The sequence below is a fragment of the Plutella xylostella genome, chromosome 7 (assembly GCF_932276165.1).
Source record: "Plutella xylostella chromosome 7, ilPluXylo3.1, whole genome shotgun sequence".
Taxonomy (NCBI): Eukaryota; Metazoa; Arthropoda; class Insecta; order Lepidoptera; family Plutellidae; genus Plutella; species Plutella xylostella.
Window position 1 is genome coordinate 207,205 of NC_063987.1, and position 21,947 is coordinate 229,151.

The 21,947-nt window shown below is 38.7% G+C and overlaps 2 protein-coding genes across 4 annotated transcripts in view; one reads left to right on the forward strand and one right to left on the reverse strand.

The window, feature by feature from the left end:
• LOC105393544 (adenosine 3'-phospho 5'-phosphosulfate transporter 1) overlaps nucleotides 1-20,979 on the forward strand; it is a 29,663-nt gene extending 8,684 nt beyond the window's left edge. For 2 of the 3 annotated variants that reach the window (XM_048621963.1, XM_048621966.1), the window contains 4 exons: nucleotides 391-489; nucleotides 1,444-1,569; nucleotides 1,907-2,060; nucleotides 3,868-4,655. In XM_048621963.1, the coding sequence (XP_048477920.1) occupies nucleotides 391-489; nucleotides 1,444-1,569; nucleotides 1,907-2,041 (360 nt within the window). In that variant the 3' untranslated portion in view covers nucleotides 2,042-2,060; nucleotides 3,868-4,655. Of the gene's footprint in view, nucleotides 1-390; nucleotides 490-1,443; nucleotides 1,570-1,906; nucleotides 2,061-3,867; nucleotides 4,656-17,892; nucleotides 18,019-19,336; nucleotides 19,491-20,040 lie in introns of those variants that run through there. The other variant, XM_048621964.1, reaches the window with a different exon arrangement.
• On the reverse strand, nucleotides 10,497-11,756 carry LOC125488713. Its single transcript, XM_048621967.1, has one exon. It carries the CDS (start codon nucleotides 11,719-11,721, stop codon nucleotides 10,624-10,626), a length of 1,098 nt encoding a protein of 365 aa, XP_048477924.1. The 5' UTR covers nucleotides 11,722-11,756; the 3' UTR covers nucleotides 10,497-10,623.
• Nucleotides 20,980-21,947: the final 968 nt, after the last annotated feature.

Here is a 21,947-nt window from a genome sequence, read left to right on the forward strand (position 1 = left end):
TACAGCCGTGTTATTGCATGAGAATCATCGATGTCTATTGCGAATTTGAACGGCGCGGGGGCGTCGCCACCTAGCGGCCTCGCGCTGCACTACCTCTGCGCTATACAAATTCGTTTTATACATTTCACTAGCGCCGCTGGCGGAAAGTATCGAATAGAATGTATTTGTACACCAGTAGGTGTACAAATACATTCTATTCGATACTTTCGCTCTACAGGCTGTTTCAAAAAGGGTATACTAAGCCTAGTATACTTCTTACTTTCGAGATCTCCTGGCACAGGTATTTTTATACTTAATAGGAGGTCTTTACCTTGTATTAGTTATAAGTGAAAAGTTTTTGAAATAAACATTTTTTTTTAAATACTAACTTAATAACCGTTTGTTTGACAGATGATGTACGGCGTGAACCTGTACTCGTGCCTGCTGACGGGCGCCGCGATGTACAACCGCGCCGGCGGCCTGTCCGAGGAGCAGTGGCGGCTGCTGCAGGTACCTACACATTATATACTTACATACATACATAGCTGTCAAAATATGCAAACTGAAGTGGCAGTGGGCTGGTCATATCTGCCGAAGAACCGATAACCGTTGGGGTAGATGAGTTCTCGAGTGGAGACCACGAACAGGCAAACGCAGCGTGGGACGCCCTCCTGCCTGCTGGACTGACGACCTTAGGCGGGTGGCGGGTAGTGGTTGGATGTGGAAGGCCGAGGACTGAGTGTAGTGGCGCTCCTTGGGAGAGGCCTATGTCCAGCAGTGGATGATTATTGGCTGATGATGATACATACATAACAATGCTCACGACTGGAATCCAGAAGTAGTCAGAGGTGCCTTGCAAGCGAGCCACCCACTTTTCGCTTGATATTATTATGTCGTATCTCGGTTTTGTAATGAGTATATTGCACTTAGTGTACTTATCTAGAATCTATGTTCCTGGTTTCCTTACGATGTTTTCCTTTACCGTAACAGCAATGGTTTACATTGTACTAAAATTTCTTATTTCTTAAGAATCTTTGGTTCATAGCAGGATTCGAACCCACAGCCTCACGTATGGTTGCCGAGACCTTACCCTGTTACGCCACCACAACTCACCATTTTTACCTTATTTGTAATGAATACTTGACGTGATACGTGATGATAAATACACATGTTGCTTATCTATCTGTCTGTCTCATAATAATGTTTTGTGTTAATGTAATCTTAAACTTAATTTTTAGAAATCTTTCTGTGTAACCTGTGAAACACTGAGTTGCAGAAAGGATCTTTAAGTTAATGTCGGCATTATATGTAGTGTTGCCTTGCTTTGACAGTATACGGACAGAAAGAGACAGACATAGATTTAATGTCGACATTAGCTTAAAGTCCCTTTCTGCAACTCGGCATATGTGTTGTGTTAAGTAAATAAATAACTTATCTATCTATCATCTATCTACGTCCCCCTAGCACCCGATGTTCCTATGCGACGTGGCGGTGCTGGCGCTGGCCTCTGCGCTCGGGCAGCTGCTCATCTACCGCACCATCGCGCGCTTCGGGGCCGCGCTCTTCACCGTCATCATGACCGTCAGACAGGTGAGGCTCAAGTGACCGTCAGACAGGTGAGGGTGAAGTGACCGTCAGACAGGTGAGGCTCAAGTGACCGTCCGACAGGTGAGGCTCATGTGACCGTCCGACAGGTGAGGTTCAAGTGACCGTCCGACAGGTGAGGATGAAGTGACCGTCAGACAGGTGAGGCTCAAGTGACCGTCAGACAGGTGAGGCTCAAGTGACCGTCAGACAGGTACGGTACATACATACATACAAATACATCAGTAGTGGACTGGACGACGTCCCACGCTACTCGGCCTGTTTAAGTTCGACAATTAACAACATAATATGTATATTTAAAATACAATTCTCCTTTCCTTAGGCGATCTCCATCCTGCTGTCGTGCCTAGTGTACGGGCATCGCATCGCGCCGTGGGGCGTGCTCGGCGTGGCCGTGGTGTTCGCGGCCGCGCTCAGCCGAGTGTACCGCCGCCGCGCCGCGCCCCGGCCCGCATAGCCACCAGCCTGCCCCCAAGGTAACATACGCTGCAACATCTAGACATAGACATAGACATAGACACATCGTTTATTTACTAAAAGAATACACATCACAAATACAAAACAACATCAATAGGAACAGTGACATGAAGAATCACATTAATTAAGAAATTGTGGTGTGTATTATGTCAGTAAAATGCCTCTGACTTAGCATGTGCTGTACAAGCTCATACTAGCTGTCCCCGCGAGCTTCGCTTTTAAAAGTTTTCCCGTGGCAATTCCACCTTCAACTGAAGGACTTTCATACAAACATTCATCCCCCTATTTTACCCCTTTAGGGGTGGGGTTCCTGAAAATCCTTTTTCAGTGCTCACCTACTCTGCCTAAGCAGTTTGAGATGTGCGTTGATGCGTGTTTTGAAACTATACAAGGCCAGAACGCACCCATAGTGTACTAGCACTGTATAGTTTCAAGTGAAAAAAAATAATATTTTACTTGAAAATATACACAATTTGTGCGTACTAATCGCGTATACTTTCAAGTTGGGATTTACTGAATCGTTCTTGAAAATATACATTGCTATTACGCACATTGCTTGATTGGCGTACTTGTCGCATATAATTTATACCTACATGCTGATTCTGATTTACTTTACTATTTCGGTAAATGTTTACTGGTAACTACAATTTACTTGTTCTGCCTGTCATACCTATAGAATGTCAATAAATAAAGAGGAACAAGCTCTAATTTGATTGTCAAATTGATATTTATAGCAATCATATTTGCAAGTAAGAATACTAATATGATATCTCATTATTTATATGAATTTATGAGTAATACCTACTACACTCACGAGCAGTGAAAAGGTTCCAGTGACGATAGCACCTGAACGGAAAAGACTAGCTTAATGACGCCGCCCGTCGGCAATATTAAAGTACATTTAACAGCGCATCAAAATATTATTATAACCAACTAAAAACGTAAATTTTGATCGAATTCTAAATTGTTTTAAAAAATTTGGGTCATTTGGTGTTGACTTTTTGCTACTTGGACTTATTCATTGCTCGTGAGTGTAGTAGGTATTACCCTATAGATCCATTACAGACATAATTTTCATCAAGTTTTGAATTCACCGTAATTGACTTTTTTGAATTGTTCTACACCCTTACAAAAGTTTAATTTACTTAAATCAATTTACTTTTTAACTGTACGATGTAAACAAAAACACGTTACGAAAACAATGCCAAGTGCGGAATGATGATGCACTGTTCAGAAATCAATAGACTTATTACTATTTCGCATGAAAGAAAGAGAGAGCAACAATTCAAAAGGGCTGCCAGGTAACTAATCACGTATAGTTTCAAGTGCTCGCATTGCCGCTTGGCACTTGAAAATATACACGATTAGTACGCAGTGGTAACTGCTGCAGTATATTTTCAAGCCATAATTTTGGCCCAACTTACTTGAAAATATACGCGATTAGTGCGTAATGGCCTTGTATACTTTCAAGTAAATCATGGCAAACTTTTAATTTGAAAATATACGCGAGCAGTCCCAACCTCTGCGTTCTGGCCTTGTATACTTTCAAAACACGCTGCGTTGATGCCCAATCAGTCACTTTCAGTGATTAATATAGAAACAAACGCAAGCACAAACATTTATTTCTTTTATTTAAGAAACCAACAGCGTTGTACATTGTTTATGTAACATAACATATTACTTACTTATGATAAGGCTAATTACAGGTTTCCCTGGAATACATTAAGTTGTAAAGGTGCACATTTTACTTAAATTGTGATTATAGGCAATATTTTAGGCAATAAAACCATTTTCTTTCTTTCACAGGTGAAGGGGGCACCGAGCTTGTCTCTCTAGAGAACAAGCCCGTGGATGGAACCGACCGTATTGGCCCTGACGACCCTATAGACAGTAGTGAAATCAATGTTTGCGATGAAGATAATATAGTGGAGAGTAGTGAGGTCAAAGTGTGTAATCCTGTCCCGGATCATTTCTTTGATCCGCTGATGGAAGAGATCAACTTGTGTGAACCGCCGTAAGCGGGTTGGTTTAGTGCTGTATTTATCGTCATTCTTCGTTGGAATGAAAGTGCTGTGGTATATGTATGTGATAAAGGTTATAATAAAATGCTTGATTTTTACTAGAGGAAATAAACTAGTCTAGAAATATGCGGGGCCTTGTAGTAGAATGAAAGAAGAATGGCGATAATATATAGATAACTGATGATGATGATTATGATGCATACGGTTAAAGGTCATGAAATATTATGTGTTAGAAGTTGGTGTCTATGTATCTAGTGTCTAATTAATATGTATGGTATGTGTAACAGTGGAGAAGGCGACAATTTGTCTTGGATATTTCCTGTTCCATATGAACTCATTCAGCCATTATCTGATAAGTTGTCGCCTCCTTATGTGTCAAAATGTAAATCTGACCTACATAATAGAAGATACCCAAGTAATTACAATTTTCGCGTTAATGTTCACTGCCGACTACAATCATACTAAATTATACATTAGCTTACGTACGAGTACGTACGTTTCTTATAATAATATGAGAGTCTGATCAGGGATCAGGATAAGTTTTTTAAGTTATTAAAAATATAATTTGTTTTATCACTTTTTTTTTCTTTTTATATTTGGAATAATTAATTTATTTATTTTTTGATTTTATTTTTATTATTTTTTACTAATTTAAGTCCCGATTAAAAGTTACTGGTTTTTATACCTACACTGGTTTTAGGGACTTACACTGTGAAACTGACCAAACGCACATGCATGTGTATTTTAGCATAAACATATTTACTTATTAAAATATGTTATTTTAATTTATATTTAGGAAACAGAAGCTGATAATAATTGTCAGAATATTACTACTGTCTTCATATTTACTTATATCAGTTGTACTTGTACATACACATTATGCTCACTACTGTAATCCCCGAAGGAGTAGTCAGGTTACTCGCAAGCGAGTGCTCGTTACCCTTAATATCAGTTGTAATACTTGAAATCCGTGAATAATATTTAACTGGCGCGGGCAATGTTGATCAGCGCCAACCAAACGAGAGGTCCAAAAGGTAAAATAAGACCATAGACTACCACTTGTTGATATTTGGAGCTCCGAACAATAACTGAACTCCTGCTGTACAAAATTCTCAATTATCCTCATAGTATTAAATATTGATAACATATCTGAATAATAATTGTACTGTTGAACACTGTCTGAGACTTATTTTATGCCAATATTTTACATTTTAGTCAGGGCTAATCATGGACATTTTGTATGACAAACATTTATAATATTATTTCTGTTAGACTTATAAATTATTACCGTCCGCTAAATCTATATTTAATGAGTTAGTTATGACATCGCGTATTAATTTATTGATTTATTTTGTAGGAAAAATTGTTAAGCTAGTTTACTATATACTATACTATACATAAATAAATAAATACATGTTTCTACTCTTGTATTAAACCAGTGACAATACGTTAGTATTTAGTTGTAAGTGTGCCACTAATTTATCTGATGGGTGGACAGCTAACGTCGTCTTATTAGTCCAGTTTGTCCAATTGGAGTGTCTTATTCGTCAGATACATTTGTGGAGTTTACGTATTTTCGATGTAGGTATGTAGAAAGTTTCTGAAGAAATTTCTAAGTGTGTAGAAATAGTAGGGTATTAAAATATTAATGTATATTTCTCCATTTTCAAGCATTTAAAGACACAAAAGAGTGTTTACCTAGGTACTTCCGGAACAAGGACTGAAATGTCATTGTTTCTTAACTTATTTACTTATTTAAAATATATAACTAATAATTTAAAAATACGAGTAGTCCATGTAAACTTATTAGAAAGAAAATATTATTTGGTGGAATAAACGTTTTGAATGGCATTTCATGTTATTTTTTTACTCAAATCACAATGCATTAGCAAAATTGCAATCGCAGGATGGTTTAGCGTAAATATTATGTGTTAAAATCCGTATAGTATAAAGTAGTATGTAAGTACTTTTCAATATCTAGAGATCTCTAGGAAACCAAACTCAGGTGGAATTTCACCAAACGCTAAATGTATTTAGTCGCCTGTCAAACGTCTGTCAGTTAGTACAAAATGTATTGATTAATTGATTTAAATTCAATTTTAAATGCATTTCGCGTTTGGTAAAAGTGGCCCTCATAGTAGGTACTAAACTCGACTTGGACCATAGATAATACTCTAATACCCCATTTACACTCTCGCCTCGGCCCTCGCCTCCTCGCTCGCCTCGTCACTCGTGCGTGTGACGCGAGTGGGTGTTTACACTCTCGTGCAGAGTTCAGTTGTCTTTGAGCTAGCAACGATGGAGGACGTCGAAGTTTTAGCCGCAACAATAAAGAATTTATGTATGATCACCGATTACTTCGCCGTTTCTGGACCGATTTTGAAAATTCTTTTTTTTATGTATTGGGTTGAGATCCCATGTGGTCCCATTTTTTTTCAAATTTTGATTCCACCTCCAAGGGTGGGTGAAGGGTTAAAAACAGGCTATGAATTTCCATTTTGGGTACCTATTAACCGATTGTAGTTAATGAAATTTAGAAAGTACATAGGTATTTTTAACATTAAAAAAATATGATGGTGACCTTGAGCTGATCTGATGATGGAAACGGAAGGTAGTCAAGGGAACTCCTCAACGGTAGGTATATAGCAATTACTTCGTGTTTACTACTGACTAGTAGGACTTATAGGTATCATTTGCTTCTTAATTTTGATTGTCAATTATTGCAAATAAACTAAGTATAAATAAGTAATAAAATAAAATAATTATAAAAAAAACGACTTCAAAAAACCACTAAAACGTAAGAAATAATTTATGTTTTAGACATGGTTTAGACCTATTCTATGTGACAGTACTAATATATCTAAGCAGGTAAGTACTGCTTTTATTTCTTACGTTTTAGTGTTTTTTTATTATTATTATTTTATTGAAATATTTACTTATATGAAATTAAATGTTTCGTCTTGCGACCAATCCATTATACAACTGAGGAAAAAACACTACGTTATAATTATACGACGACGAACACAACCTGCGCGGCACGATGTAGAAGCCAGAATGAAGCGGACGCGAGAGTGTAAACACCCGCTCGCGTGCGACGCGAGCTCCTTTGACTCGTGCCCCAAAAACCGCTCCGGACGCGAGCGCCGCGAGTGGCGAGGCGAGCGAGGAGGCGAGCCACGAGCGTCTGTTCACACTCGCGATTCGCCCCTCGCCTTGTCGCTCGCCTCGCCACTCGTGCGAGAGTGTAAATGGGGTATAACCCCCTCATTCATAGAAAAGTTACAGAGGCGTTTGTTAAAAAAAAAAAAGTTCCTTTTTGGAGAAATAGATGGCGTTGTCTGGGGTCGTACCAACTTTCAAACCCTCAGAACACACTCAGATCACAATATGTTATTCTGTGAGGCTAACGAAATGTGAAAGTGACGTAGGTAGGTAGAATTGTAGTATTATTTTCTCTATGATGTCGATGTCACTGTTGCTTCAGCGTTCAGTGCGATTGTGCGTACAGCCGTTCTTTTCAAGTTTTCTCAGTTTCCTTGTGTTTCTCCTGTATTAATCTTTGGGATCTTATTTAGGATCATACAATAAATAAAAATAGAAAATCAGTTCTCGCACGCAGCACCCGTTCAAACGGCGCGCATAGAGAAAAGAACACTACGTGACGGCGCGGGTAGAACTATTCACAGAATACTTAGCACTATCCCAAGCCACATGCAGTCTGAGCCTCGGAAGGATGGCTCGCGCTACCACCCGACATTTAATCACAACTAGTGAGTTCTTATTCTGAGTTTAGTACTCTTTGCTCTCTATGTAATTTTTGACAGTTGGTACACTCCGTTTTCACGCCATCTATCGGCTTACCCAAAAGCTCAACTGACAGCTGTCAAGGAAAACGCCTCATTTGTTCTTTGACAGAGAGGGACAAAACAGTATCGAAAACGTTCTCTAACTTTTCTATGAATAATTCATTATTCTAATGGGACAAAAAGTTATGTCACGTCACAATATTCATTTTTTGCTAAGAATTTTTGCCTTCAATATATTTTGGTAATCTGTGTTCAATAGTATTTTTTCCCTAAACCATAGAGAAAAAATAAACAATTGTGAAAAGAGTGCCATCTCGAGGAGTTTTTTGTCATACTCTATACGTCATACTGAGCCTACAACGCCATCTCTTTATATTGCTCAACCTCATTGTACATACATACAGGGTGCCCTGTTGGGACACCCTGTATATATAGATATTGTTATCACAAGTTAATAGCCGGATCTCCACCAAACGATCCAATGCAATTCGATCGCCCGATCCAAGAAGTTTAGTATGTAAGATTCCTTGGATCGCGCGATCGGATCGCGTTGAATCGTCTGGTGGGGATCCGGCTATTAACTTCAATCTATAAAGATATAAGACATATTTGCGTTACCGTAGTTACACCACACAACAGTTATTACATTTATCAGCTAAATTTAAGTTCAATCTATTTATGTACCTACCTACATGCAACAATAAATAAAAAAACAAATTATTATATAATTCTTTATTACCTCGCATATAACAATGTTTCAGTTCAGTTTTGTTCATGTCACTTGTAAAATAATATGCGAGTGGGTGTGTGTATTCCTTTCACCATGAAAACCAATTCATGTTTTGCTAGTTTATGTTTCCCAAGAGAAGCAAATCTTGTCACTTGTGGCGATAAAGTCATTTTGTCCAATAGTGCATCATTTATCCTCGCGAGGCAAATCTTTGACGACATTTATCAGTTTGGTACACATAGTATTTATTTTTCAGCGGATATGAAGATGTCGATCGCTCTTTGCCAGTGCCGCCATTTCAGCTCGGTTCCCGTGGAACCACATGGAACGTGGATCCATATGGAATCTGTCAGGTCACAAGAATTTCATAAAAACACTTTTTGCGGATAAAGATGCTTTTTCTTGACACAACATGTTTATTTTTATTTGTAGGTATATAAAATTTATAAATAACGATATACCGAGAGTATAGGCTTTTATTACAAAAATGTTATTTGCGAGACATTGTAAGACAACTGAACTGACACTGTCACGCAATTTCTTCATAAAAGCCATAGATCATGACAATGTTAACATTCAAATACTACTTATCTATGTGTCTTGTTATTGTTCTATGGTCTTGTTGATAACGCCATCTTACATCTTTTTTGGTAGTAAGAGTAATATAAAGAGATGGCACTACCTTCTACTAAAAGTTCAGCCATTAAGGCACTGACCCCCCCTGCCCTAAACCTAAACAAACTTAATCTAACCTAAAATTTCCACTAAATCAAAAGTTTTCATTTCCTTATATCGATGAGAAACTATTATTTCTTATCATCATCAACCAATAGTGCACCTCTGGATATCAGCCTCTCTCTAGCTTATCCCAGTAATCCATGAAACACAAAATTAATGTTATCTAACAGTAATTAATTCACAGCCACGAGGAAGCAGAAAAGTTGGATTTCAGACGCTCCGGGTCAAAAAAAACATTAGGCCTGTGCTGGGATCCCAAAAAAGATCAGTTTTCATTTCAATCAAAGGTATTAAATGAAAAGAGTTCACCACGAGAAGTAAGCAAGAGAACACTGTTATCGGATATCTCAAAAATATTCGACCCATTAGAATGGCTCTCACCAGTAACAACCAAATTAAAACTCCTATTCCAACATGTTTGGTTATCTAAGATCGAGTGGGGAGATCCAGTACCAGAAGATATCAAAACTGAGTGGCTAAAAAGCAGAGATGACCTTGAAAACATAAACAGTTATGAAATACAAAGGTGGCTAAACACAGAAAAGGGTGCGAGCATCGAATTACATGGATTCTGCGATTCTTCCATGAAGGCGTACGCTTGCGTCATATATTGTAAAACCAATCAAGGATCAGTGGTACAGGTGGTGGCAAAGGCGAGATTAGTGCCTATAAAAAGCAAGGAAAAGCAAGTATCTCTGCCCAGACTAGAGCTCTGTGGAGCACTTTTGCTCGCCAGACTTATGGAAAAGGTGGTAGAGTGTCTATCAGACTTCAATATAACTATTCACGGCTGGACGGACTCAATGGTAGTCTTAGGCTGGCTGCAAGGTGACACAGGAAGGTGGAAAACATTTGTAGCAAGCAGAGTAGAAAAAATACTAAAGATTATGCCATCAGATACTTGGAACTATGTACAGTCAACTGAGAACCCGGCAGACTGCGCCAGCCGTGGGATAACAGCAGCCCAACTATACGATCATACTTTGTGGTGGAAAGGACCGCAATGGCTACCATCTTATGACTCAAAACAGGAACAAATCACGTCCTTTACCACAGAAGAGGAAATAAAAAGAACCAAGCAGATTAATGTCGTAGTACATGAATATGACGTCATCGATAAAGTACTGGATCGATTGATCGAAGTACAATGTTAATTATATGAGGTAGGAGAACAATTAATAATTTTAAAACGTTAAGCGCCTGAATACGCTGAATAGCAATGTTGCGCCCGTGCGCCAACATACTCCCCCCCGTTGAAAGGGATCTTTCAACTCTTCTTATGGTCTTCCGTCGTGGGTAGTGGACACAGGCGAACCAGTGGACGCCGGACGCAGCCGCGCGTAGTGTTGATGTCCGCTACACGAGACACTCCATCTGCACCAGGGAACAGCCGTACTACTCTTCCGAGGCGCCAACTTAGCGGTGGAACGAAGTCTTCTTGTAGTAAGACCAGATCTCCTACATTGAGTTGGCCTTTGTTCGTTCGCCATTTTGTTCGTAGCTGAAGTTCAGCGATATATTCTTTCTGCCAGCGCAGCCAAAAATGCTGGCGTATTTGCTCTAGACGCTTGTATCTATTTAGTCCACCTTCCTTGAAATCTGTCAGATCTTTGGCAGGCAGTGCATTCAGTGCTCTTCCTATGATGAAGTGCCCTGGGGAGAGGAAAAGGAAGTCGTTAGGACAGGATGATAGGGGATATAAGGGACGGCTATTTAGAATTGCCTCCACTTGTGCGAAAAGAGTAGAAATTTCTTCGAAAGTAAGGTGAGTGTTTCCTATAACACGTTTTATGTGGAATTTAGCGGATTTCACCCCAGCTTCCCAAATGCCGCCAAAGTGAGGAGCGTAAGCAGGAGTAAAAATAAATTTGAAACCTTCGTGAGATGCAAACTCAGAAAGAGGATTGACATTATTGTTTAGGAAAGAACCGAGTTCCTTGGCAGCGGCAACAAAATTTCGACCGTTGTCGCAAAATATTTCCGCTGGTCGGCCAGGGCGCGCCACGAATCTCCGTAGGGTCATTTCGAACGCGTCTTTAGTTAAATCACTCACAGCCTCAAGATGAATGCATTTGTATCGTAGGCAAACAAAAAGGCATAAATAAGTTTTTGTTATTTTAGCTCCGCGACCTTTACGGTTTATTGTGTAAAATGGCCCGGCGAAGTCTAGTCCAACTGATAAAAATGGAAAATCAGCAGTAATTCTTTGCGATGGTAGGTTTCCCATTTTGGGACATAATGTTTTGCCTTGCACTCGTCGACATCGTACACAATTATAGACAGTGCGTCGCGCAATATGTCTACCATTAGTAGACCAAACTGTTTCTCGAACTGTAGCCAGTAACAGTTGAGGTCCGGCATGCATGCTGCGCAAGTGTTCATGTTCAAATATTAATTTAGTCAAAATATGAGACGAGTCAAGAAGTATCGGGTGCTTCTTTAGGTAAGCGTAGTCAGAGGCACTTAAACGCCCTCCAACTCTAATTAAATTATTTTCGTCGAGAAACGGGTCTAAAGATAAAATCCTAGATTTGGGACTAAGTGGTTGTCCTTTCGATAAAATTGAATGTTCATGACTAAAACTTTGAGTTTGCGCTATATAAAATAGCGAATTCATTGAATTATTAAGTTCATCTGTAGAAAGAATGTCTGTAAATATTTTGATGCGATTTTTTAACATGTAAATAAATCTTTTAACGTATGCCATGATACGCTGCAATTTTGTTAATTTAGAATATTTTTTGAAATCTATTATGTCTTGTTTTGATTCACAAACTGTCACAGTTATAGTTTTAAGTTCAGGTATTTCGTCATCACAATCTTTTGAGTGTAGTACTGGCCATTTTGATTCATCCTGTTTTAAATAACTAGGACCATGCCACCACAGCTCCGAATCATGCAACTTACTGGCACTAGCACCTCGTGAAATTAAGTCGGCCGGATTGCTAGCGGTAGGTACGTAACGCCATGATGAAGGCTGTGTTGTTTCAAGTATTTCACCTACACGATTTGCAACAAATACCTTTAGCTTGTTAGGATTGCCTCTCAGCCATGCTAGAACTACACTTGAATCGCACCAGTGCACAATACGATCGAATTTATACCGTAATGAATTGATTACCGAGTCACATAATCGTGCAGCTAACAGTGCAGCACAAAGCTCCAATCGAGGAATTGTTGTAGGTTTTAGACGAGTAACTTTGGATTTAGCGCATAGTAATCTTACAGTGACCTCACCATTCATATTTGTAGTTTTTATGTAAATACACGCACCGAAAGCTGATAGCGAGGCATCACTGAAAGAATGCATTTCAATTCTAGTTGGTGAATCACACAAATTGTGACGGATTATTTTGAGACCTGCAATTATATATGTAAATTATTGACAAAGTCCTGCCATGATTCTTCTATGTCTTTAGGGACTGGCTGATCCCAAGGAACCTTTTGCTGCCATAGTTTTTGCAATAAAATTTTGGGCACTATTATGCATGGGCTTAAAAGTCCCAGAGGATCAAAAATTTTGAATGAACTTGACATGATGAAGCGTTTTGTGATAGCTACATTTTGAGGTGGAATTTTGACCGGAAAATTTAATGTGTCATTAGACGGACTCCAGCCCAGTCCAAGCGTGCTGGACGATTCGCTTATTGCTAAATTTTCCTGAGTGTTGACGTCCGACACTTCGAAAATGCTGGGTAAATTGGTCTTAAACTTTCGTAATTTAAAGCAACCTTTGTCTAATTCTTTAGTTACAGTATTTAGGATGTGGCGTAATTGCTCAACATCATTTGACCCAGTTATCATATCGTCAACAAAAAAGTCCTTTTGAATTATTGTTTTAATGAGTTCGTCCTCACACTCCTCCCCTGCTTGCCAAAGACAACGCGTACTTAAATAACTGGCACTTGCGGTACCGTAAGTGAGAGTATTCAATCTTAACGTCCGGATAGGCATTGACTCATCTTCCCTCCATAAGATCAGTTGCAGGTTTCTGTCTTCATCAGCAACGAGAACTTCACGGTAAAACTTTTGAATGTCTCCCGTGAGTAGATATTTGTACTGCCTTGCTCTGATCAGTATGGAAAAAAGAGAGTCTTGCACATGTGGGCCTACCATCAGTATGTCATTGACCGAGAAGCCGGAAGTGGAAGGAGCAGAACCATCAAAGACCACTCTGATTTTGGTTGACTCACTGTCCTTAAATATAGCGTGATGGCACAAAAAATAAGATGGATTTGGCTTAACCTCCGGAGATTCTGAAAGATGACCCAAATCAGCATATTCTTGTATGAATTGTACATATTGTAATTTTAGTTCTGGATCCATTCGAAAGCGCTTTTCTAAATTTAAAAATCTACGTTTAGCCAAATAATAGGAATCTCCGAGGCAGTCAGGTGAGTCAACTAAAGGTAAATTTACGCAAAATCTAACGGTATTGAGACGAGTTACATTTGCTTTAAAATGAAGCTCGCATGCCTTTTCGTCTTCACTTAAATTATTTTTGTGCGGAACTTCTTCTAAGTCCCAGAATTTTGTAAGTAATTTTTCAATTTTATCTGTATCATAGGATTTTGTAGATAGTTTATGGATTTCGTCTGCATTGCAGGATTGTGAAAGTAAATTTTGGTTTTGGTCTTTATTATTGAATTTTGTAAGTGTATTGTCTTTTTCGTCTGTATAACAGGAATGCATAGGTAGATTTTGTATTTCGTCTGTACTACAGGATTGTGTAAATAATTTTTGTTTTTTCTCTTTGTTATTGGATTTCGTAAGTATATTGTCTCTTTCGTCTGTATTACAGGAATGCATAGGTAGATTTTGTATTTCGTCTGTATTACAGGATTGTGTAAATAAATTTGGTTTTTTGTCTTTTTTATTGGATTTTTTAAGTATGTTGTCTTTTTCGTCTGTATTACAGGAATGCATAGGTAGATTTTGTATTTCGTCTGTACTACAGGATTTTGTTGTTGCATGATTGCAGTTAATTTTGTTTGTCTTTTTTGATTTTGTATAAACCGGACCACTGATTAACCAACCAAGTTGAGAACTGTGCAATTTAGGGTTGTTTGGACCTAGGGACTTTTGCTCACATTCCAGTATGTCCCAGAAAATATCTGCTCCAATCAATATCTGTATTGGAGAAGGTTGGTGAAACATTGGGTCGGCCAGTTGAATATTTTTTGGTAGTTGTAAATTTTGTATATTAATAGATTTTTTAGGAAGATTTCCTGTTAGCTCGTCTAAAACAAAACAGGAAAGTGTGACATTATAGCTTGAATTAATTGAACTTAGTTGCACAACGCAACTTTCATTTACCTTGTTGGTAGAATTATTGCCAATGCCAATGACACTCAAGTCAACAGGATTACAATTTAATGATAGCCTCTGCTGCAACGACTTGCAAATAAATGATGATTGGCTGCCACAATCCAAAAGAGCTCGAACACGTTCCATTTGTTTGGTAACCGGGTTCGTAACTTCAATTAGTGCTGTAGATAGCAACACTTCCTGTTTCATATTTTGGTCGCAAAAGTTTGAAATTGTCTCTGAATGATTGACAGAAGTATTTGCAGCGACATTGTTTGGTTTATGCAGCAAAGTGTTGTGCTTCTTGTTGCACTCGCGACACGGACCCATGCGACACTCATGCCCCGGGTGCCCTTGGCGTAAACAATTAAGGCACAACTTGTATTTTGATACATCAGCCAGCTTATCCTGAATGTTTTTAGATTTAAATGTAGGACAGTCATAGATCCTATGATTTTGATTGCATATTATACATAGGTAAGATCTTGGCTTTGATTCGTGACTTGAGTGACTTGTGTTGGCAAATGATTTTGTGTTCATAAATTGTTTTTGTGTTGTAATTCGATGACTGCTGTGGCCGCTGAAATTTAGAATAATTATTGTCAGATTTATTGCGATTTATTGATTCGAGTACATTAGCACGATCAGTTAGAAATTTTGTGAATTGTTGTAATGTTGGAAAGTCATCTTCAATAGAATTACGGTACTCTTCCCACTTCACGAGCGTTTGGCTGTCAAGCTTTTGGGAAAATGTAAATATTATTAATGTATCCCATTTGTCAGTGGGCTGGCCAAGACTGCTCAGCGCACGTAAGTTTTTAGTGATGTGATCGACAAAAAACCGTAATGCACTTTCAGATTCGCGAGCCATCGGTTGAATGTTATGCAATGACTTGAGGTGGTGAGCTATCAGTATTCTATTGTTGTTATAACGCTCGCATAGTAACTTCCAAGCATCATTATAATTGGCGGAGCTTATTTCAATATTCGAAATAACCCTCGCGGCGTCACCTTCCAAATACGATACCAAGTAATGAAACTTGTGAATGGAAGATATTTTCTTGTTGTTATGGATCAAATTTAGGAAAGTGTCGCGGAAGCCCAACCAGCGGAATGGTGAGCCATCGAATTTAGAAATTTGAATCTGAGGTAGTTTAATACCATCATTTTGACAATCGCCTCCACCTTGTGCCTCCTGCCAATAAGAATTACGTCTATCGCGCTCCTCTAGCACAGAAATCTCATTTTGATAATTTAGAATAGTCTTAGCATCCGCAATGCAATCAATGATATTTTGTTCAATATTCTCGCGTTCATCCAATTCGTCCCTTAAATTTTCGGTATTTAAGACCTCAATCTGATCTTGCAACTCATCAAACTTAGTAGACAAGCATTCAAACTTGCTAAGCTTGACCGTTAATTTAGCTAACTCAATAGTTTCATACTGAGTGCGACCCGTAAAACTTTCTAAGTATTTCTTAAATTTTGTAATCTGCCCCTTAACTGAACTGCGTTTAGCAGATAATTCTTTATATTGTTTCGATAATTCTTTAGATGAATCATCTGAATCAACTGGCGCCATGATATAAAATAAATTTAGTTATCAGAATCAACAATTTAGTTATACAATAGCAAAGTGGCCAAATCAAGTCTTACGTTTCGCACCCAAAGTGAGTAGGTATTAAGTGTAAATAATATAATTGAATTTAATCTCACGCTCCTCAATCCGTGACACCTGCCGAACAGGAAGCTGGGACCGCTTACCACCGAGAACTCAGCTTGAGCTGACGTTGGGAAGTCCTATTGGCATACTTCGTGGCTCGCTTTTGATGCGAGAACCTGGAATTGTTCGGCAAACCCGGGTTAGAAGGCGTGTATAGACATAATTTATAACGAGGGACAAGTAATGTCCACCTTACTCTTATGTTCACAAAACTTACAAGAAAAGAACAATGGAAAAATGAATAATGTTAATAATTTGTTTTAGAACAAAAATTTCAAAAAAGTGAAATCAGTTATGTGTGATGGGTTACCCAGGGAATGTATTTTGAAAGTTTTGTGAAAATTGTATGAAAAACAAAAAAGTAGGTGGCACTTTTGTGTAAAAAAAAATATAATTTCAATAAATCATTTTGGATTAATATTTTTTGAAATCTGATTTGATGAAAAGTTCTAAGGTCTCACAGGGAAGGTGTATTGCGAGTTTTATAAAATTTTAATGAAAAATAAAAAAGTAGGTGTAGTAAGAAAATTAAATTTTGAATAAATCCGTTTTGGGATAGAATTTCAAAATTCTAATGCCACAGATAGTTGGTAGGTAGCAAGGGGAATATTGTATTATGAAAGTTTGAAAATTGGATGAAAGATAAAAAAGTAGGTGGTACTTTTGTATGCAAATTTTGAAATTGTAATAACTTCTTTTGGGTTATTAATTTCAAAAATCTGACGTCACAGCAAGCTGGAAGGTTGCACAAGTAGAGTATTTTGAAAATTTGATGAAATTTGGATGAAATTTGAGGAAGTAGGTGGGAATTTAGTACTTTGGTTTGAGGTTATTTTGTTGAATGATATTTTGTTACGTATATTTAGGATGTATTTGGGTGAATTAGGACAGGTTTAGGTAGGAAACTGGAATGAAGGAAACCTTGGGCACTTATCTTTGTAGATGGTAGACTTCTCTGCGGTGTGAGGCTTTTGCTGCGTCACTGCCCGGGATGTCGGTGGCAAGGTGGACCTTCTGCCGTACGCTGCACAGGCTTCGTCGCTGGTGATGGCTGGTGATGGCTGCTGGTGGACTGCAGGGCTGCAGGCTTCTGGTCACCACGCGGCTGCAGCTGATGATGCCTTCTACGACTCAGTTTTCTCCAGAAGTTGCTGTCCGTGATCACGTCGGGGTCACCAAATTATGTCTCGTAGGGGACATATGGAGCTTGAATCAAACTCAAACTGTTCACTTTTAACAGTTTAATGCAATTTTGATACAATTTTGATGTTGATAGGCCGAATACGTTGATCGAAGTACAATGTTAATTATATGAGGTAGGAGAACAATTAATAATTTTAAAACGTTAAGCGCCTGAATACGCTGAATAGCAATGTTGCGCCCGTGCGCCAACACTTGGCAGGATTTTAACCCAGAGCCTCACAAATGAGAGCCCAGATCTTGTCAGTTACACCACCACGTCTCACCATGTTTACCTCATTTGTAATGAATAGTTGTCGTCCCTAGCACCCGATGTTCCTATGCGACGTGGGGGTGCTGGCGCTGGCCTCTGCGCTGGGGCAGCTGCTCATCTACCGCACCATCGCGCGCTTCGGCGCCGCGCTCTTCACCGTCATCATGACCGTCCGACAGGTGAGCCAGCGTGACCGTCCGACAGGTGAGGCAGCGTGACCGTCAGACAGGTACGGCTGAAGTGACCGTCAGTATTGGATAGTCGTAAGCAAACACAGCGAGATTACTTATAAAAATTTGGATTTTATTTGATATGTACACGGTTAGACAGGTAAGAGGAAAGACACAGACGTCATGTGCACTTAAAGCAAGTACATAACTTACTTTTCTTAAATACAACACAATAAGTTTATACTCGTTTACATTATTATTCCAATAGTCAGACAGGTGAGGCTGAAGTGACCGTCCGACAGGTGAGTCAGCATGACCGTCCGACAGGTGAGCCAACGTGACCGTCAAGACAGGACTGGTGAGGCTGAAGTGACCGTCAGACAGGTGAGGGTGTAGTGACCGTCCGACAGGTGAGCCTACGTGACCGTCAGACAGGTGAGTCAACGTGACCGTCAGGGGGTCTAGTACAGGTTTGATAGTTTGGCGAAAACTATAAAAGTTTACGTTTTCTCGCATATTAAATAGCGCCTCTAGCGGAAACAATCATGAAACTTTTGACAGATAAGTAATATATGAAAGTGACAGAAGAAAACCCAAACTTTTTTCGTAACGTTAATTTTAAAAGCCGTACTAGAGGCCCAGACAGGTACGGCTGAAGTGACCGTCCGACAGGTGAGGCTGAAGTGACCGTCCGACATGTGGGACTGAAGGGATCGGCCATTGTGGTCAATCTCATGCTGCTACCTCACTTGGAAATTCGTATTTGCGTTTTTATTTACCATTAATTTTAATGGCTTTATTTGCCAAATAGGCGTTTTATACTTTATAGGCAAATATACTGACCACACTTGGCAGTTTTGGCAAAAACGCACATACGGATAGCCAAGTAGGGTAGCAGAAATTGTCATCGACACGCTAAGCAGAAGAAAAGTATCTGGCCACAGAATTGTATGATTCTTTTTTCTTTGTAAAAAATCTTTTAACGTTTGCCGTTGACTTTCTGAAGGACTTAGGCATTTGCACTATATTCTTGGCCTTCCTCATTCAACAACTAACTGTCTAAAACCCTCGGTAGCGAGCTGGAGGACGTCCCACGCTACTCACCTGTTCAGGTACGGTGCATCAAACATCATCATCATCACGACCCATCACGTCCCCACTGCTGGGGCACGGGTCTCCTTCCAATGAAGGAAGGGTTTAGGCCTAGTCCACCACGCTTGCCTAGTGCGGGTTGGTGGACCCCAACACAAGCAAGCTTGTGCTGAGAGAGTTGTCGGGCATCAAACAACAACATGATATATTTAATATATAACTGTGTGTTCCACAGGCGATCTCCATCCTGCTGTCGTGCCTGGTATACGGGCATCGCATCGCGCCGTGGGGCGTGCTCGGCGTGGCCGTGGTGTTCGCGGCCGCGCTCAGCCGCGTGTACCGCCGCCGCGCCGCGCCCCGGCCCGCATAGCCACCAGCCGGCCCCCAAGGTAACATACATATGTATAGTTTCCCTCCTCCGAGGTAGTTTGGAAGAAATTACTCTTAGTAATAAAGCCGCCATTTGTACCGTCTATGTTGTACATTTTCTTGTGTAATTTATGTTAGTGTGTGCAATAAAGAATTATCTATCTATCTATATGCTACATTATCTCATACTAGCAGTTCCCGCGAGCTTCGCCTTAAAAAGTTTTCCCGCGGGAATTCCGCCATAAACTGAAGGACTTTCATACAAACTTTCATCCCCCTATTTTACCCCTTTAGGGGTGGAGTTCCTGAAAATCCTTTCTTAGTGCTTACCTACACATACCAAGTTTTATGGTTGTAGCTTGAGCCGTTTGGGCTGTGCGTTAATGGCCATTCAGTCACTTTCAGTCATTAATATAACGCAAGCACAAACTTTGCATACTTTCTTATGAATATACTGATAAAATTGCCAGAACACAATTACCTATTCCTATAATTGATGTTATTAAACTAAGGGTAAAGTTGTTGTAATTATATATTTTTGGCAATAAAACCATTTTCTTTCTTTCACAGGTGAAGGGGGCACCGAGCTTGTCTCTCTAGAGAACAAGCCTGTTGATGGAACCGACCGTATTGGCCTTGACGACCCTATAGACAGTAGTGAGATCAATGTGTGCGATGAAGATAATATAGTGGAGAGTAGTGAGGTCAAAGTGTGTAATCCTGTCCCGGATCATTTCTTTGATCCACTGATGGAGGAAATTAACTTGTGTGAGCCGCCGTAAGGGGGTTGGTTTAGTGCTGTATTTATCGTCATTCTTCGTTGGAATGAAAGTGCTGTGGTATATGTATGTGATAAAGGTTATAATAATATGATTTTTACTAGAGGAAATTAACTAGTCTAGAAATATGCGGGGCCTTGTAGTAGAATGAAAGAAGAATGGCGATAATATATGGATAACTGATGATGATGATGATAATGCATACGGTAAAAGGTCATGAAATATTATGTGTTAGAAGTTGGTGTCTATGTATCTAGTGTCTAATTAATATGTATTTGTAACAGTAGTGAAGGCGACAATTTGTCTTGGATATTTCCCATTTCATATGAACTCATTCAGCCATTCTGTTTAATTGTCCTGACCTACATAATAGAAGATATCCAAGTAATTACAATTTTCGCGTGAATGTTCACTGCCGACTACAATCATAATTACTAAATTGTACATTAGCTTGTACGTTTCTTATATGAAAGTCTGATCAGAGATCAGGATAAGTTTTTTAAGTTATTAAAAATATCATTTGTTTTATTCCTTTTTTTTCTTTTTATTTTTAGAATAATTGATTTAGTTTTTTTTATTATATTATTATTAATTATTATTTTATACAAATTTAAGTCCCGATTAAAATTACTGGTTTTTATACCTTCACTGATTTTAGGGACTTACACTGTGAAACTGACCAAACGCACATGTATGTGTATTTTAGCATAAATATATTTACTTACTTATATTCAAATTATTTTAATTAATAATTTATTTTTAGGAAACAGAAGCTGATAATAATTGTCAGACTATTACTACTGTCTTCATATTTACTTATAATTGTAATCCGTGAAGGCAATGTTGTGCGCCAACCAAACGAGAAGTCGAGAAGGTAAAATATGACCATAGACTACCACTTGTTGATATTTGGAGCTCGGAACAATAACTGAACTCTTGCTGTACAAAATTCTCAATTATCCTCATAGTATTAAATATTGATAACATATCTGAATAATCGTACTGTTGTACACTGTCTGAGACTTTTTTTATGCCAATATTTTATATTTTAGTCAGGGCTAATCATGGACATTTTGTACGACAAACATACTATATTATTTCTATTAGACTTATAAATTATTACCGTCCGCTAAATCTATATTTATTGAGTTAGTTATGACATCGCGTATTAATTTATTGATTTATTTTGTAGGAAAAGTTGTTAAGCTAGTATATTATACTATACATAAATAAATAAATACATGTTTCTACTCTTTATTAAACCAGTGACAATACGTTAGTATTTAGTTGTAAGTGTGCCACTAATTTATCTGATGGGAGGACAGCTAACGTTGTCTTATCCGCACTTAAAGCGGTTTAGTCCAGTTTGTCAAATTGGAGTGTCTTATTCGTCAGATACATTTGTGGAGTTTACGTATTTTGGATGTAGGTGTGTAGAAAGTTTCTGAAGAAATTTCTAAGTGTGTAGAAATAGTAGGGTTTTAAAATACTAATGTATTTCTCCATTTTTAATATGCATTTAAAGGCACAAAAAGAGTGTTTACCTAGGTACTTCCGGAACAAGAACTGAAATGTCATTGTTTCATAACTTATTTAAAATATATACAGTTCCCCAAAATTGATAACGCACATAGAAATCTTCGTCATTGTTCGGCAACGGTCGTATTCCCGAGCGTTAGAAAACTATTATGTATTTAG